The sequence below is a fragment of the Eptesicus fuscus genome, chromosome 21, assembly GCF_027574615.1.
Source record: "Eptesicus fuscus isolate TK198812 chromosome 21, DD_ASM_mEF_20220401, whole genome shotgun sequence".
In the NCBI taxonomy this organism is placed as follows: domain Eukaryota; kingdom Metazoa; phylum Chordata; class Mammalia; order Chiroptera; family Vespertilionidae; genus Eptesicus; species Eptesicus fuscus.
The window spans coordinates 27,609,449-27,628,146 of NC_072493.1; the positions used below are offsets into that span (position 1 = coordinate 27,609,449).

At 46.4% G+C, this 18,698-nt stretch overlaps 1 protein-coding gene across 1 annotated transcript in view; it reads right to left on the reverse strand.

Moving 5' to 3' along the window:
• Positions 1-18,698, reverse strand: part of CDH13 (cadherin 13) — a 1,044,015-nt gene that overhangs the window by 78,495 nt on the left and 946,822 nt on the right. The window contains exons 9-10 of the mRNA XM_008139707.3: positions 14,810-14,992; positions 9,274-9,527 (exon numbers count right to left, since the gene is read on the reverse strand). Coding sequence (XP_008137929.2) covers positions 9,274-9,527; positions 14,810-14,992 — 437 coding nt within the window. The remainder of the gene's footprint in view (positions 1-9,273; positions 9,528-14,809; positions 14,993-18,698) is intronic.

Consider the following 18,698-nt stretch of genomic DNA (forward strand, 5'->3'; position numbering starts at 1 on the left):
GGATCTAATTTGGATCTGATTCAGATAGTCTGCGTTCAAAGAATAGGCTCAAATTGGATCAAGGCTTTGGAGGAAGAGTGGCTGACGGATGTGGCTCTTGAATGTAACTTTCAAGCGTGTGAAGTCCAGTGAGAGGCCGTATGTCCTGCTCAGGCCTCCCTCCTCGAATGGGCTTAAAACAGGGGCATATGCACATGATTTCATGGATGGTAGACATTAGTCAATGTTTGAGGATGAAAAATACTAGTAATCACAATAAACTATATCTGTTTATGCGCGAACATGTTTGCATACAGACACCCCAGCTGCCATTAATCCGCACCACACCTGTTTACTGGGCTTCCATATGCCAGGCCCAGGGTTGGCCTTGGGCCCTTTGAATACATTTGAGCCTCTAAGAATTTTCTCTGTTTCTGGGGGTCTCATCCCAAGTCATATCAAACATACTGAAATATACCCACTTGCAAATGCATTTGTTTCTTGTAAATTTTTGAAATAATGTTTTAAAAATTTTGCTTTTGGAATTATTTGGCTATGAGGAATATTTCATTAATAATTCCCTATGATTTCTCTAGTGCATACTCAGACATTCTTGCAACGCAAGCTCTACCAATGGTTTGTAAATGTAAAGACATTTTCACAAATGTTAAATTTAATGTGCCACGGCTGTCGTGGTGCTATGGACAGCTGATATTTATTCATTTCAACTTTGCTGTTTTCAAATTTTGGAGACAATAGATTATGTGTTCCAGTCCCTGACAGTGTTGTAGGCCCCTGGAGAGTTTGAAGGTCTCGGGGCTGGGCCTAAAGTGCTTACTTAATTAAATAGTGCTGATAAGGCGCTGTGCTTTGTCCAGGAAGGTGATAAACATGATTGTTACTCTCATAGAGCCTGAAATTTATGAGGAAGATGGACAATTAAGTCAGGAATAACAGTAAAGTGTTATGAAGGGTTATACTGGGTGTTCAGACAGCCCTGGGACACAGCCTGAAGGTCAGGGTATCCTACCTGTGGATGCCATGCCTAATGCTGTGGAAGTTATGCCTAATCCACCGTTGGGAGGATATGCAGGGGTGGGACTAGTGATGGCCGAGGAAGCACCAGGCGTTCTCATCGCGGCCTCTGCACACCTCACCCACATGTTTTCCTTCCTGAAACTGAGGCTCATAGAGGTGACACTTTCCTCATCAGCAAAATGGGAGACTGAGAACTTCTCATTCGTAGGATGTTGTGAAAATTAAATGACTTTGAAGATGGTGCTTTGGCAGCTTGTATATAAAAATGGCAGGCATTTTAGTCACAGTACTAGTGACATTATTATCATCAAAGTACTCTCTCAAAGTACGTCTCCGGGGGTTGTGGACATCTTTGCCTAGTTTGGTCTGGACCCAGTTCCAAGAGGCAGCAGCCTGCACAAAGGTGTGGGGACAGGGGGATTTCTGGGGAATTCAGGAGTCTGGTGACAAGCGAGAACATAATGGTGCTTGGAAGTGTGTGGTTTTTTTGTGTGTGGCTTTTCCTGCCCAGCTGAGGACCCCTGGTTCTTACTTTCCAAAGCAACAATTTATACCTTCCCTCCCTCAGCTGCCTCCCGTCCTCTCTCCCTCTTCCTTCTTCCCTGGGAGCTTCATCGTTTGCAGCACATGCTCTTGCTCTTATGACTAGAAGCTCCCTGGAAACTGCAGGCAGAGACCATTTCTTTCACCAGTGAATACACAGCACCCAGCAGTGTCAGGCCCACAGTGGGCCCTAAATAAATACCATTAAATGAATCTAGTTAATGAATGGACTGGACAACCATAATCTTCATGATTTTTTCAAGCAATTGTCATTAGAAACACAAACATCTATTATTTTGATTGTGTAAAAATGTAATGTCACAGCATGTTTTCATCTTTTAAAATTTACCTATAATTTTTTTATTGCATTGAAAGGGTCAAGTCCCATGTCAGAAAGGTCTAGTTACCTCACAATATCCACTCTTGCTTTCTTCCTTAGTAAAGATCTGAGCATGTCTCCCAGTATCCCTTGCAGCTAGTGTGACCATGTGACTAATTTTGGCCAATGAAGTTAAAATTAAAAAATATATATATTTTATTGATTTTTTTACAGAGAGGAAGGGAGAGGGATAGAGAGTTAGAAACACTGATGAGAGAGAAACATCGATCAGCTGCCTCCTGCACACCCCCTACTGGGTATGTGCCCGCAACCAAGGTACATGCCCTTGACTGGAGTCGAACCTGGGACCCTTGAGTCTGCAGGCTGACGCTCTATCCACTGAGCCAAACCGGGTGGGCTGGCCAATGAAATTTAAATAAAAATGTGGCTGACTTCCAGGAAGTCTCCTTTAAAAACGGAGTCACCCTTTTCCTTCCCCTATCCCCTTCCTGCTGCTGGAATGCAGATGCAAAGGTTGGAGTACTAGCATCATAACAGGCCACAAGGAAGGGGGCTGCAGTCTGGAGGGGAGAATTGGGAGCAAGAGGGAGCCTGGGCTCCTGACAGGTTTTGGAACAGCTATACAGGCCCTGGACTGAGGTGCCAGCTCTAGACTTACTTTATGTGAGAAAACAATAAACTTTTCTGAGCCGCCATCATTTTGAACGTTCCTGTTATATTTAGCCAAACTGTATCCTCACAGATACATTGCTGCTCGACACACGCTTACGGGCTCCCTAGATGAATGATCCTTTCCAAAACAATGTTGAGCAGTGACAGGCCCTTTTGCAGGGTAAGGCCAATATTTTTTCCTCAACACGTATCTTCTACGTTCAGTATGGAGGCAGAAGTCTCTGCTGCAGAGCCGTTTGCTACACACCCTGGACAAGGTGAGTTCTGTCTGAAAAAATGTTCAGGATAGAAATTGCTACTTGGCTGCCTCAACAGAAACCTCCTGGTTGTTAAGAGAATGAAGTAAGTCCTCTCAGGCCATTCAAAATGATTGAGCTGCCGGGTGCATCCGCAAAGTAAGCGAATCAAAGATGCAAACGATAGTCCCTGCTACTCATGGAGAATGCTGGGCAAAGGCAGTCAGTGCGTTTTCCCATAATCCTCACTGAGCTGCTCTTTCTGACAATAATTAGCCAACAAGTTCAGTTGCACCAGTCGGCTCCTCATTAGAGACTGTAGAGCCACAGAGAAGTGCCTGCTCCTGTCTTGTGTATGCGGAGGCCAGGCTCTGTCCTGAAGGTGGGAGCGAGTCTTTCCTTCCTCGCTGTGTTGAGAGGATGGTGTGAGAACCAGCTCTGCTTTAGGACATGTTGATATTCGCATGACTTTGGAGCAGAGAATGACTTTGTAACCATGACATCAATCCAAATCATAGGGGAAATATAAATTTGATTGTCTAGGTATAAAAAAACAAGGAATTCTTTATACAGCAAAAAGTATTAATATTAATACTTTTGCTCAAGTAAAGTATTTTCTAAAAATTCTTCAGAAAATTAATGATGCATTAAGCAATTAAGCTACAAGCATGACCATTGACCTTTTTCTTAAATAACTGCAACAGTTGGAACTAAATATGTAACGGTAAGGGAGTGAATAAATTAATGAGTATATCCATGTAATAGAATAATATTATTCAGTGATTAAAATAATAACTATTTCTTAACATAGAAAGCTGTCCACCATGCACTGGGAAGTAAAAATAGCAGGTTCCAAAACAGGATGGATTATGGGAGCCAATTTTGGTAATAAATGAGAAGCACTCAGACGTGACTGAAGGAGATATACCCACGTTGTTAAAGAGGGATGCATTTCCTTGGGTGAAATAATTACAGATTTGTATTATCTTTTTTATTCTTAACTGCCTTTTCACAAGTTTCCTCCATGAACTATATTAACTTTATAATAAGGATAAGAAGATACAAGTTATGAAAAAAAGAATTTCATCTGTCACTAGACCATGGCTGTCCGTTTTGATTTGACTAAGAGCACAGCACGATCAGCTTTGTAACACATTTTAATAACCCAGGCTTTTTGAGAGAATAATCACTCTGATGCCTGGACGCCTCCTGTCTTTGGAGTTACAGGCTTCTTAGAGATCAAGGTGCCTTCTGCTGATTTCCATGTTCCCTGGTGAGATAAAAGAGTGCCTAACAGGGCCAGCCAGCAGAATTGTTGTGCCTGAGATGTGCTTTTCATCACAAGAGACAGGACATGGGCCTGGACCAGGGGTTAGTTAGAAGTAATTTCCTAAGTTTTGTGGGGGCTGGGGATGGAGAAGAGGCTTCTCATTTTAGACCAGAATCAGGCTGTTAGGAGCCTGGGCAGGTGGAGAATGTCCAACTGTGCTAAAAAGCCCTGCGTGTCTGGTTAGTCATTTGAGATAAAAAAGGGTTATTGGAGCTGAGTCACAGAAAATCTTGGAATGAGATAGAGATAGATAGAGAAATAAATAGAGGTGGGGAGCGGGGCGAAGACAGAGACAGAAAGAAAGAAAGATGGAGGACAGAGGAGAGACAGGAGAAGTAGAGGAGGGGAGGAGGCAGCAGCAGAAAGAAGAGGAAAGGACTGGGAGGAGGGAAGGAGAGAAAAGGAGAGAGGAAGAGAGAACCAGAGACAGAAGAACAGATAGCCAAGAGACAGAGAGAAAGATGGACATACATGGAGAAGATGCAAATAGAGACAGACAGAGGGAGGGAGGGAGAAAGGGCAGAGGGAGACAGAGATACAGAGAAGGAGACAAAAGAAATGGAGAGAGCAAAGGATATACCCTGAGAAACAGGCACCAACAGAGAGAGACCCTGAGAAAGACGTGTGGGCACAGTTACACACAGACAGGGACAGCCACAGTGACCTGCGTGACCGCAGAGCCCATGCATGCTACTGCTGAGAGTCAAGCCCATTAGGGGCAGGTGGCAGGACAGCATCTTTTGTCTGTGTCTTTGTCAGCTCAGCTCAGAGCTCTCTTTAAGATAACAATGAGTTCTCAGTGTAAATTTCTTCCCTCTTTCAATGCCTGCTCCCTGAAGATTCATTAATTAGGCAACAATAACAACACCACTCACAAGGCCGTCTTGTCTTTCTGAGAATCCCGGAGAGCCCAGTGCAGATTATTAGAAAACTGTGTCCCAGCCTGGCCCCTCCCTGCAGCCCTGCTCACCCTCCACACATACGGCCCCCCAGGGACACTGCTTCTCAACGCACAGGATCAAAGACTGCAAATAATTAATGAGCCTTTTCTCCCAGAAGAGTTCTGTGACAATAGCTCAACCTGTCAGTGATGTTATCCCTGCTTTTGATGAGCTCAGAACCAGCACAGGGAGGGGAGGAGATGAGAAGAAGAGAAGATGGGAGCTGAGAGGGAAGAGGGAGGAAAAAGAGAAGGGAGGGGAAGTCAGTGCCAAGCTGAGAGAGAAAGTGTCAGTTCCAGCAACTCTGGATCCCAGCAGGAGGGAATGTGTCTGGAGAGTCAGGCCAGAGAGAGAAATGTGCCCCCCCCACACGCACACACACATGCACACGTACACACACACACACACACACACACACACACACACACACACACTTACTTTGCTTCAAGGCTGGAAAAGGATTTGTCCAGACGCTGCTCAGCCAGACCAATTTGTAAATGCTAGAACTCTTAGGCATACCAGCTGCAGAGAAACACACCAGCTATATATTCTGGGAGGATTCACAAACTTGAACTTGGTCACACTGGCTCTCCATGGTTCCTGGTGCCTTAGCATCCATCCCCATCGCATTCTTTTGGGAACCACCATTCCAGGCCATCATGGTTAGAGGCTGGTGTCTGTGGTGGGCTCACATACCCACGGGCACTTCCATCCTCCTGCTATTCCGTTTGGTTCAGTGAGATCCAGGCCTGGCCCCTGGGCTAGTACTACTGACTGGGAAGGGTCTCCTGCTGCTGGAAGGACCCGGGACTGCATTGTTGGTAGTCTCATCCCTCCGCAGCCATACAGATGTGCCTGAGAATGAAGCCAGCCCAGGGAAGAGCAGACCCAAGAGGTGGAGAAATAATAAATTCTGAGCACCCGAATTCTCACACTAATGCCCTAGTAGTCCCCAGGGACTTTTCAATTACATGGACCAGTACATGCGTTCTAGGCATAAGTCACTCTGAGATGGGTCCTGGCAACTTGGGGCCTGACTGAGGGTCACACCTGTGATGACCAACTGCAGAAACATGAAGCTCTCCAGAGCTTTCTACATCCCTGCTTTTCACCACAATTCTCACCTCAAGTACTTTACACATTGCTTCTCTGACCTTTTCTCACACAGTGGGTGCTACTGACATTCTACCCAGGATAGAACAGGGAACCCTTGTACCCCAGTTCCAGTAACTGAGTCATTGTTCTCCATGTCTCAGTTCTGCCCTTGATGTCCATCAATGTCTCTGCTCCCGCCAGTCACCCGGCCCTCTCCAGGCTGACTCAGCTTGCTGGGACTGCTCTCCGTGCCCTGTTGCTGAGCTCCAGGCACCACACTTCATTGCCACACAGTGTTTCCTCCTCCTTCCCAACCAGCTGCCCTTGCTGGTGGGCAACCACATCTGGAAACATCATCTCTGCTCACTGCCAAGGAGCCCTGAGTAGGGAGGGTCCTGACTACAGGTCAGGCGAAGCAGGCTCGCCCTGGGTGCGTGAACCAGGGGCCCAGTGGCACTGAAGACTGGTTGGAGGTGATTCATTCTCCTGTGAGATCCTGGCAGTCAGCCCGTACTTCCCATTACTTGGAGACCCAACAACGCCCTAGGCAAGTGGTCGGCAAACTCATTAGTCAACAGAGCCCAATATCAACAGTACAACGATTGAAATTTCTTTTGAGAGCCGAAAACTGACTTCTGCGCATGGGCCACGAAGTTTCAATCACACTGTACGTGCGCGCCCGCACGTGGAATTTTGTGGAAGAGCCACACTCAAGGGGCCAAAGAGCCGCATGTGGCTCGCGAGCCGCAGTTTGCCGACCACTGCCCTAGGTAATCGAGGGCCTGGTTCTAAACGTATTCTTCAGCTCTATAAACTATCTATGGAATCTTCCAAGTTCTCCCTTTGCCTAAGTCAGCCAAAGCTGGTCTTAAACAACCCTGGCAGACCCACCTGTCCCACTGTCTGTCCCACCTTAGTGGGACCTCTCGTCCCAGGCACAGGTATCTGTCCTTTCCCATCACATTAACACTTTCATCCCAATTACGCAGCAATGGCAGAGCCCCAGGTTTAGCAATATCAACCCCATTTAAAACCATCTTCTCTCTTTTCCACTTCTTATTGTTGAAGTCCAAAGTATCCAAAATTTATAAAGAACTTATACAACTCAACACCAAAAACCCCCAAACAATCCAATTAAAAAATGGGCAAAGGATCTATTTGAATAGACACTTCTCCAAAGAAGACATACAAATGGCCAAGAGGCATATGAAGAGATGCTCATCATCATGAATCATCAGAGAAATGCAAAGTAAAACCCACCTGAGATGCCACCTCACACCTGCCAGAATGGCTACCATCAATAAATCAACAAACAACAAGTGCTGGTGAAGATGTGGAGAAAAGAGAACCCTTGTACACTATTGGTGGGAATGCAGACTGGTGCAGCTACTGTGGAAAGCAGTATAAAGTTTCCTCAAAAAAATAAAAAATGGAACTGCCTTATAACCCAGCAATTCCACCTCTGGAAATATATATGAAGAAACCCCCCAAAAATAACTTGAAACAATATATGCAGCATTATTTACAATAGCCAAGATTTGGAAGCAGTCCAAGTGCCCATTAGTAGATGAATAGATAAAAAAAAAAGCTGTGATACATTTATATAATGGAATACTACTCAGCAATAAAAAAGAAGGAAATCTTACCTTTTTCAATGTCATGAATGGACCTGGAGAGCATTATGCTAAGTGAAATAAGCCAGTCAGAGAAAGACAAACACCATATAATTTCACTTATATGTAAAATCTAATGAACAAAGTAAATAAACAAAATAGAAACAGACTCATAGGTACAGAAAACTGACTGACAACTGTCAGAAGGGAGGGGTGGTTGGGGGACTGGATGAAAAAGGTGAAGGGATTAAGCAAAAAAACAAAAAAAACCCTCACAGATACCAATAGTATGGTGATTACAAGAGGGCAAGGGCATGGGGGAGGTAGAAGAGGGTAAAGGGGTATAAAGGGTGATGAAGGAGACCACTTTGGATGGGGAGCATACCATACAATAGATGATGTGTTATAGAATTGTACACTTGAAACCTATATGATTTTATTAACCAATGTCACCCCAATAAATTAAAACAAAAAAATGTCTAAATCACCTTTTGGGAATGAAAAATAATTTCCCTGCTTGTCTGCCAGCTTGCTCCACGGTTAAGGGGCTGATGTGGAGACCGTGGCGCACTCTCAGGTGTTTCGAATCAGGAAAATAAGACACATGTTTATTAAAAGTGTGTCTAATACTTGATTATCTGTCCCTCAGATGAGAAGATTAGATTTTGGAAGAGAAAGATTAATAGCTTTCAGAGATAAGCGTGCACTTGGACCTGCATGCCGATTGTTTATTGTGAAACAATGTGCCAATGAGCCATCTTGTCTTCGCTCGCATTAGATGCACTGTGGATAATGATCATTTAATTAAATCTCGTTATGAAAATTCCTTCTTTCTAAGCACGTCTTAAAGACCTTTTTTTTTTTTTGCCGGCCATCTATCAGCTGAAAACCCAACCCAACAGTCCATTTCTAAATACCAGGCAGTGCCTGCCCCTCACCCTCTGACAGTTCAGTCCATAGAACCCAGGAGAGCACAGACTTTGCAGATTGTCCTGTTTTTATCCAGATTTCTCTGCTGCGAGGCTGGGCAGCCTTGAACAAGTTACTGAACCTCTCTGAATTCATAAGACCCTTATCTGTACATGGAGTTAGCCAATGCCTTTCTCATAACGTTGTGGTAACAATAAAGTAGGTCAAGTGTCTGAGATTCACGGGGCCATGTATGGCGGCTCCTTTCTCTCTCCCTTCGGGGACTGTGCGTGGCCCTGGCAGACACCTCTGGTCATTTGGGAACATAGCCCTGAAGCCACTCTCCTCCTGGCTGGCTCGCTGCTGGGAATCAGGTGGGGGGCAGTGTCCCTACTTAACAAGCCTTGTCCCCTGGTGCCTTCAGCCGCTAACTCTTATGACACGTACCTCCTACTCACTCACATCATTAACAAGCTTGATTTAATGGTGGTTTCCTCCCGACAATCAGCCTTGCGAGCCGAGAAGGAAAGCAACTGGCGCCTGCCTCCCGTCTCTGGTTACGGAGCCGCTCACCCACCTGATGGTTTGATGCTGCAGGGAATCAGGGTCCGTGGCGTTCACCGTCAGCAGCACACTGCCCACGGAGATGTTCTCCTGCCTGGTCACCATCATGGGGTCGGGGTAGAAAACCGGGCCCTCGTTGACATCCAGGACGGTAATGTGGACGGTGGCTGTGGAGCTGGGGCCGTAGGACACGTCGGGTACCAGCGGGTCCTCGTTTTCCACTTTGATCAGCAGGGTGTGAAAGGCCGAAATCTCATAGTCCAGAGGCTGGAATGAGAGAAAGGGACTGAGCGTGTGCATGTGCATGTGTGTGTGTGTGTGTGTGTGTGCGTGTGTGTGCGTGTGCATGTGCATGTGGGTGTACGTCTGCATACGTGGGCCATAAAGGGCAGATGCTTCTGTATAAAGTCCCCCTGACATCCCACGAGGGAAGGTGGATGTTGAGGGATGGATCCAGGTTTTGTGGGCTAAGTTTTATGCAATTTGGTATCTTCTTTAAGAACAAGAATATGAAACATACACATGCAAAGATAGGTATCAACGTTATTCTTTTTAGATTGAGAAAGAAATGACAACACATTACTCATGTAATGAGCCTCAGAGATCTGGGGCCTCCCTTCTAAGATCCCTTTAGGAGACTCACTGGCAACGCTGATGTTAAAAGGCTTCCCACCTGTTACCTGTAACTCTGCAACTCTGACGCTCCTGGGGGCTCAGGAGGATGGGGGACCCCGGAGCCTAAGCTTCATGAGATTCATGGTAGCCCTGTCTGTCCCCAGGGAGATCCAATGGGAAAGGCAAACCGAGGCCTCATTTATAATGTGTCCCACTCACTCGCCGCATGGTCTAAGGGCTGGGGTCTCTACAGCACTGAACACAGAGGGTCTCCTCGCACAGGGGCGCATTTCCCCCAGGGTGTCGTGCAGGGAAAAGAATTTGAGAGGCTGAGACACCTGGGGTTAAGCCTCTGTACCCTTTCCTATCTGAAGGCATGAAAATATGTGGGGCATTTTTAATTGTCACCATGGCTCGGGGCTCTCTGGACACACACTGGGCAGGGGCAGTGATAACAGACACAGAGCCATGTCTGGACAGTCCAACAGAGTGGTGGCCTGTCCTGTGCTCAGGGCCAATGAGCAGCCATGAGACAACAAACCGCCGGTCCTAGCAGGTGGTGCTTCTACATGTGATGTGACTGCGACCCAGTCCTCTGCCCCCTGGGGCTGCCACTCATGCTGAAGCGATGGACTTAGGTGAGAGGGCCATCTTCACTCGCAACTACAAGAGGCCCAGGGTCAAGTCCTGGCCCTGATGTTAATAACTGTAGGACTTATGGGACCACAGACACGGCACTGCACCTCCCGGAGTCTCAGTCTCCCATCAGTGAAGTCCCAGTGCAAAGCACTGCTGTAAAGACCGGGGCAGGTGACACATGTCAGACATTTCACGCAGAGATTGGCCTACAGTCTGATGTAATAACAAGCTGTTAAGATGGTGAGAAAGAAGAATGTGGGATTGAAACAGCTGGACAGCCATTGCCCTCCTGCCTGGCTTTTCATGGGTGCTCCCAGGCCCTCGTTCCCTAAGCAGATGCTGGCTGCAGAGAAACCGAGATGTGAACAATGGCACCGAGAGAGGGGAGCAGAGAGACTGAGCCACACAGTGACCGCCTGGCTTTATGGAGAGCAAAACCTCTCTCCTGTTCACTTCCATTTGCATAACGCGGGGCAATAGTTCCCATTGTGCAATGCCCGTGGCCTGCCCACCCGGAGCTGGTGAAACGCTGGGTCTCTGCTCCAGTCCCCTCCAAGGCCGCCCCGGGTCGTGCTGGGTTAAGACGCCCTTGGTTTTCTTGGGCCTCTGACCTATTGAAACGATGTGTCTGCTGCAGGGTCTGTGTCGGGGATGGGAGGGAATTGAAAACACAATAAAGTTACAGAGATTCAATTCAATGAATGTTTCATCAAGTGTCAGGAGAGGGTGTGCACCACTGTCCTGGAGGATTTAGAGGCTGGGAGAGCTGGCCCACATGGGAAGGGTGAAGGAGCTGGGGTTTGTTGTCTGGAAGAGGGAGGATTTGGAAGTGATCCAACCGAGACTTTAAGTCTGACGGGTTTGGGGATCAAACTGCTTACTGATGCTTCCTTCTCCTCTGAGGACAAAAGACAAAACAGACTTCAGAGGCAGGTGGATTATATTCGGCTGAAAGAGTAGCTGACGTTTTGAAGTAGGTTTACAAAGCAACTACGGGTGTTTCTGACCAGAAGGGTTTAAAGAGGAAACCAGGGCTCATTTGCCAGGACCCGTAGGAGTTGGTCCTGTGGGGAGGAGGACGCCCCCGCAAACCACACAATCCTGAGACTTCCTCTAGTTCTTCAGGGCGCTGCCTGCTGCTGGTCGGGGCAGAGCTACTTGGGGCTGGCGACCCCGTGGTCATGCCCACACCCCTTCTCCCTTCTCCACCTTCCTAATGAGAGGATGGGGCACAGGAGAGCTAGTTCTCTCTCTCTCTCTCTCTCTCTCTCTCTCTCTCTCTCTCTCTCTCTCTCTCTCTCTTGCCTGGCTACTTCCTTGCTTCCTGTCTTGCATCACAGCATGGGGAAGATGTGATGCCTGGGCCTTTGGCAGCCATTTTCTGTCCACGAAGAAAAAGCCAGAACATCTGCATTGCGCTGCTGGCTCTCTGACACCTTGAGTTGCCCAGAGCCGCTCCCTTGGTTTAGTTATGGAGATAACTACATTTCTGTATTACTGAAGCCACTATCAGCCTGCGTTCTGTTATTGCAGCTGAAAGCAACCCTGGTTGTTGGCAAGTGGCGAGCACAGTGGAGTGGCCAGGCTGCCCCTAGAGCAGTGGTTCCCAAAATGGGGCACATGCCCCACAGGGGGGCAACTGGATTTTTAAGGGGGGCAATTTGAGAATGAGTTATTAACAGTGAATTTTTTGCATTTCTTATTGTTCTAAGGGCCTCATATACAGTATATAAATATATATTGTGACATACTTATGCATTTCAGTTCTCTATTACATGTTTTGAAACTTTGCTATTTTTTCATATCACTTCATATTATTATTATTTTTAAACAATTTCTTAGTGACTTCTTCCTCAGTACTTCAATTGTCCTTTTATTTTTCTCTTTCATGGATGCCATGTCCTTTGGAAGCTTGTTTAGACCACGTGAATAGGAGTTCACTTTTTGAATAATAAGAATTACATGTCACAGCGGGGGCATCAGGGTTTTAGAGATGCTTAGGTGGGGCATGGCCAACAAAAGGTTGGGAACCACTGCTCTAGAGGGCTGTCCTGGGCTCTGACCAGGTGTGCTGAGAGGCAGGGGGAGCTCGAGGCCTGGGTAGGGATTCATGTGGCAGGCAGTGGACGGGAGGGGAGCCTCTGTCCTGATTCTGAAGTACAGGAAGTCCACTCCCTAGAAAAACCGAAGCCCAGGCAGACCCTAGGCTCCATGGAACCTCCTCCTCAGGAGTCTGCAGGTGGAAACTTCTCATTCAATGGCAGTCCTCATCCCCAAGGCTGTGCTCTGTGAACTCCAGCATCACCTGGGGCACCTCTCCTTCAGGTTCCGGTTCAGCAGGTGCGGCGCGGTGTGGCCTGCATGTTAACTAGTGTTCCAGGTGCGCTTCTAGATGCGAACATTTCAGACGCATAGCACTGTGCAAACACAGGCACACGTGGGAGAACTGCACTCCTCCAGGGTCCCGGAGGGGGATGCATATTTCCCCAGGCTTTGTCTTTCGGTGCAGGCCTGGAAAACTGCCGGCAGCTTTTGCAGACACGAGGCCAGTGGAAGAGGACAGGCAGTGGCCGTGTTATTTTATGACTTTCACAGCTTTGAAGCCGCGGTGGTGGGTGCCGGGGGCAGTGTCAGGATCTCCTAACAACTCTGCCATGGCCGGTGTTATTAGGGAAGAAGAACTGGGAGGACCTAGAGGCTGCTCTTTCCCGGCAAACATTTGAGGTTCATTTTGGAAGAGGTGTTGAAAGGGCAGGCTTGGAGGAACCCAGAGCCCTCATGCTCTGGAACAAGCTGGAAACTCGCCAAGATTTCTATTTTCAGTGGCTTCTACACCCAAGGGCACCGTGGAACTTTGTGGGTGTAGTTGTTTATATGGTCAACTACATATAGTTTTTAAGGGGGGCAATTTGAGAATCAGTTATTAACAGTGAATTTTTTGATGAATAATGACCACCAAGTGTGTCTACCATTCTAATTCCCCGAGCCTGTGAGTAGGTGCTTAGATGGCAAACGGGAACTTGAGATGGGGAGGTGATCCTGGGTTACCCCAGTGAGCCCAATATCATCACAAAGAGCCTTAAAAGAGGGAAGCAGGAAGGTCAGTCAGAGATATGAAGATGCTGTGCTGCTGGTTTTGAAGATACAGGAAGGGGCCATGAGCCAAGGAATGCAGGCAGCTGCAGAAGCTGGAAAAGACGAGGGAATCGATTCTCCCTTAGAGCCCCCAGAAGGAACCAGCCCTGCAACTTGAGCCACGTGAAACTGATTTTGGAGTTTGGCCCCCAAAAGTGTAAGGATAAATTTATGATTTTTTAAGCCACTGAGTTTGTGGTCATTTGTTATAGCAGTCTCAGGGAATGTACACAGGCTCTAATGCCCACCACTGTTCTAAATGTTTTTACGTATTAGCTCACAAATTCCTCACAACAGCCTGAGAGGTGGGTGGTATTGTCACCCTCATTTTACAGCTGAGGAAACTGAGGCACGGAAACCATAAGCAGGTGTCCTGGCCAAGGGCACACAGCGGGTAGGTAGCAATATTTCTGCTCTGTCCATGGTTACAATTACTATAAATATGATTTCTCCCTGCTTGTGAGACAAATGGCTTCGTCTACCAGAAAAGAAACTGTTCCAATGAGTGTCCTGGTCTGGCAGAAGCTCCCAGAGAGTAGAAGTGTATGAAAATCCTTCTAGGACACCGAGCTGCCAGTACATTCTGCCAACACCACCCTCCCACCCAGCGTTCCCCAGAGCACTGGCACGAGCCTAGGGCTTGACATTCATTATCACATTTTCTCCTCATTCCACCTGCAACCAGAGGGTCAGCATGCTGGGCAGCAATGCGCACAGGAGGTTTCACACCAAGAATTAGCCCATGGGTGTAATTATCTCGTGTTCAAGGGAATAACTGAGTCTCTGCTAAGAAAGATTAAAAAGAAATGTAATAATTCCCATTTTGAGCACAGATTTTTAAAAAACCTTCACTTATTCTATTTTTGCACATCTTTGATAATTCATTATTAAACACATGGAGAATCTCATTTAAAAATTAAGTTTGGGTTTTTTAAGGTTACACATAAGTTTGAGTTTTCTGGAAGCTGTAAAACAGGTTGGTTTTATGGTGGTGAGGACACAAGTACAACCTTAAGTCATGAGCCTTTTTCTTTGTAATTCCAGGAGGAAGCGACTAGGGCTGACTTATCCTGGACATTCCCCATGTAATGAGGCCATGAGCCCCATCGTGGGCCTCAGAGCGCAGTTGCGGAGGGAGGAGCAGTTGGGAGCACCCCTACCTTGACAACGGAAAGCATCCCCTCGTTGTTCTGGGGGTTGGTGTGGATTTCGAAGCTCTGGCCAGGGTTTCCATTGATGATGGTGTAGGCAGCCCTCCACGCGCCCGTGGTGGGGTCATCCTTGTCTTCAACTGTCAAGTTGACAATAACTCCCACGGCTCCTTCCTCGACTGTGGCTTGAAACTGCAAACAAAGCAGATGGTTACTGTCATTATTTTGAAACACACACACACACACACACACACACACACACACACACACACACACACACAACATTGGGAAGACCATTTACAGAACTCTTTAACCATATGCCTGGTATTGGGTACATTACCATATAATCTCATTTCATAATGAATAATGACACAGGAAGAAGATTATGATGGAGAACAGTGGTGCCTCTTCTTCCGTTCTCTTCTCCTGTCTACCTGAATGGAGACAGTCATAAGAACCCAGGGGGAGGGTTGAGCCACAAGAGGGAAGGGGTTTGGGTCCCTGTGTCACCACATGGAGGGGAGCAGCCTAGCATCTGGGAACACCTGCCTGCACTGTTGATGAATGAGAAACAAACTTCTGTTGAGTTTGTGCCTTTCTACATTTTGGCTTACTTGTGTTCCTGCAGCCTCACCTACCCTAAACTACAAGGTGACCAGATAACCAGAGTGCCATGGCTCATCAGTGAAGAGACTGGAACTGAACCCCTGTGTTTGGCTCCAGAGCCTCTGCTAGATTGCACCATATTCTCCAATGGAAAAAAGCCAGTTTCATCCTTCCCACCCCTTGTACCCAACTAGTGTGACTTTAAAAAACTATCTTCTAAGGAAACACATAAATCTATTGTTTGAGGCCTTGTTGTACCTGTGTTTTTTATGTAATACATCTCAAATACTTGTTGCAAGTAGGTGTGTGGAAATAAATCAATAAATGAAAAATTGGCTTTCCTATAGATAGAGAATTTCACAAGCTATCATTAGCACATTCCTTTAGCTGGAAGCATAAAGTATTGTATTGGTGCTTACCTCTGACATAGTACAGGTGAACAGTAATCCATTTGCAAATATTTTACAAACAAGTAATACCAATAAGCTGACAGGAAGAAGAAATATCTTAGAATTTCAATTAGTAGGAAAGCGAGTCTAGAGACAGTAAGATGACATCAAAAAGCTTTTGTGTACAAAGGAAGTAATTTGAGAAATGAGGTTTCGAAAGCAGCGGCTGATTAATTGACTTGCAAATCATTAATCATAAGCCTTAATCTTGATGCCTTGGGGGGCGGAGAGCGGATGGGAACTAATTTGTCTATCACACCTCAGCAAACCTGGGTGAGTTGTTTCCCTTCTGTGAAGGGGAGCTGGGAAATGCTTGGAACATGCATGCAGGATGGAAAGCAGAGGAGTGAGGAGGGACCTGGAGGATGCTAGTACGTAGTACAGTACTAGACATATGAAAATATGAGATACAGCTCCAGGAGACAATTATTTTGGCCTGATTCCTCTGATTCTTGTTTAACTAAGTCCTATCTTGTGTCTTTCCCTCCTCCTCATAGAATTCCCAAGCTGGAAATGTAGACCAGTGGTTCTCAGCTCTGTCTGCACATTAGAATCTCTTCAGGGGCTTTTAAAATCACGTTTAGAAAAAGCAAACAAAACCCCCTCCCAAAAACTGGGTCCTCTGGTCCTATTCCAATTCAGTTGGTCTTGGGTAAGGCCTGGGATTAGTACTTTCTTAACCTGCTCGCATAATTCTAATACGAAGCTCAGGGTGAAAAGCATGATTGAGTCCAAGTTCAAGGAAGGCAAGTTGTCAATGAAAGAGCCAGGCTGATATATTGGTGAGGCTACCTGAGCTCAGTGTTGAGGGGCCTACAGTACATCTGAGCACAGCAGGAAGGAGGCTGTACTGCTGTCTGCCATGTGTTCAGGAGCGGGACATGGTGGCACATGTGCTATCTATTCCTTTCAGGTTGCAGATGAAGATATAGGTACAGAGAGGGAAGGAAGGAAGTGGTTTATCCAAAGCTGTTTAGTGACCCAAAGGTCAGATCCAAGGTTCCTGGATTTCATAAAAGCAATCTCTGCTTTTAACAAGTTCTGTTACTCAGGCCCACTCATGCCCACATTGCTTATGCCAGTCCTTCACCTCTGCCGTGGTCCAGACCCAGAGAGCTAGTTCGCTGTCCCTCCTGATCACAGCAGACCTCAGTTACCAACCTGTCCTTGTGCCTCTTCTGACACCTGTACCTTAGAACAGCAGGTGGACAATTACTGGCATGGTGAGTGCTAAGACTGGAGGATGCTGGACACCATCAGTCAGGTAGAAATGCTGTTATATCCAATACCTAGGTGAGATGTTGCTTTGTCAAAGCAGCTGAGTGTCACATTGCTGAGATGAAGACACTATAAGAATAGATCATGATTTGAGGAAACTGGAGGCTCTGTGTGCATCTGCCTTGTACAGGGCTTTGTCTCCAGCCCCACACAAGATGCTAGGTACACAGAAGGGACTCAGCAGGTGTTTTCTGAATGAATGAATGGTCCTAAATGTAGGAAGTGGAACCTGGCATCAGAGGCGAGGGCTAAGAGGAAATGTGAAAGGATGGAGCTATGCAGGAGTGACACTAAGAGGGAATGACTCATTGACGGATGCTTGATTCTGCCACTTCCCTGAATGCTCTAGAAAGGTAAGGAATGGAATGATCTCTCTTGTTCTCCAGGACACCTCAGAGGGTTGCACTATGACTTTGGTGGGTCTTAGACACTTTTAACTTCATTGGCCCCTCATACCATAATACGTTTTCATGGGCTTTAAAAAGTTGATTTCTTTCTGATATAAGGAAACAATTAAAATTTTCTTTGACCCTAAAAATTATTTTTTTAAATAATGGTACAGTGGATAATTCATTCAGTCCTGATTTCTAGTTCATAGCACAGTACTAGACTTATGAAAATATGATGGATGGATAGATGAATGGATGGATGGATGGATGAATGAATCTGTAAAATTAACATTTAGGCCATGTCTAAGTAAGACAAGCCTATGCAGCTTCACCCAAGAATCTTTTTATTTCATGTCTACAGAACCTACTAAAGCTGGCTGGCACTGAATACCTTTTTAGCGTGTGAGCAAACGAATCCCAAATGAGAAGGTGGTATTGTTCTAGGAATTCTCAAAGTATGTATTGTGGCCCTAACATGCGCTTAGGTGTAGTAATGTAGAAATGTAGACACATTTACTAACAATCCATCTACCCACTCACCATCCATCCATCCATCCTCCATCCATCCATCCATCCATCCATCCATCCATTCATCCATCCATCCATCCTCCCTTTCATCCTTCCTCCATCACCTAGCCAACTTTCATCCATCCATCTATCCATCCATCCACCCATCTTCCAGCATTTGGTGAGATGGATTTTGCATGCCAGGCATGATATAGTACTATGTTCTGGGGATACACTAGTAAAAAACAGACATGGTATAAGTATAATTATAAAAATGTGTTAGGTGCTAGGAATGAAATAACATAGTTCCTGGAGAGCCTGTACTTGGGCAGATGGTGAGAGGGGTGGTACCTGACCCAGACTGGGTAGGGTCATTAGGGAAGAACTCCCTGGGAACTGAAAGAAGAGGGGGAGGTAGTGAGGTGAAGGTGAGAGTGCATTCCTGGCATCTGGAACAGCAGGTGCAAAGGCCAGTGGCAGAGGGAGCATGATGCATCTATGGAACAGGGAAGGTGGTTGTGGCCGGAGGCCAGGCTGGGAGAACTGTTTGCTATTGGATTCCAGAGAAGGATAGAGTCAGGTTACGCAGGGCCTTGTGGGCCATGGAAAGGCGTTTGGAATTTACTCTCAAAACAAAGTGGAGTCTAATAAAGGAACTTGATTATGTTT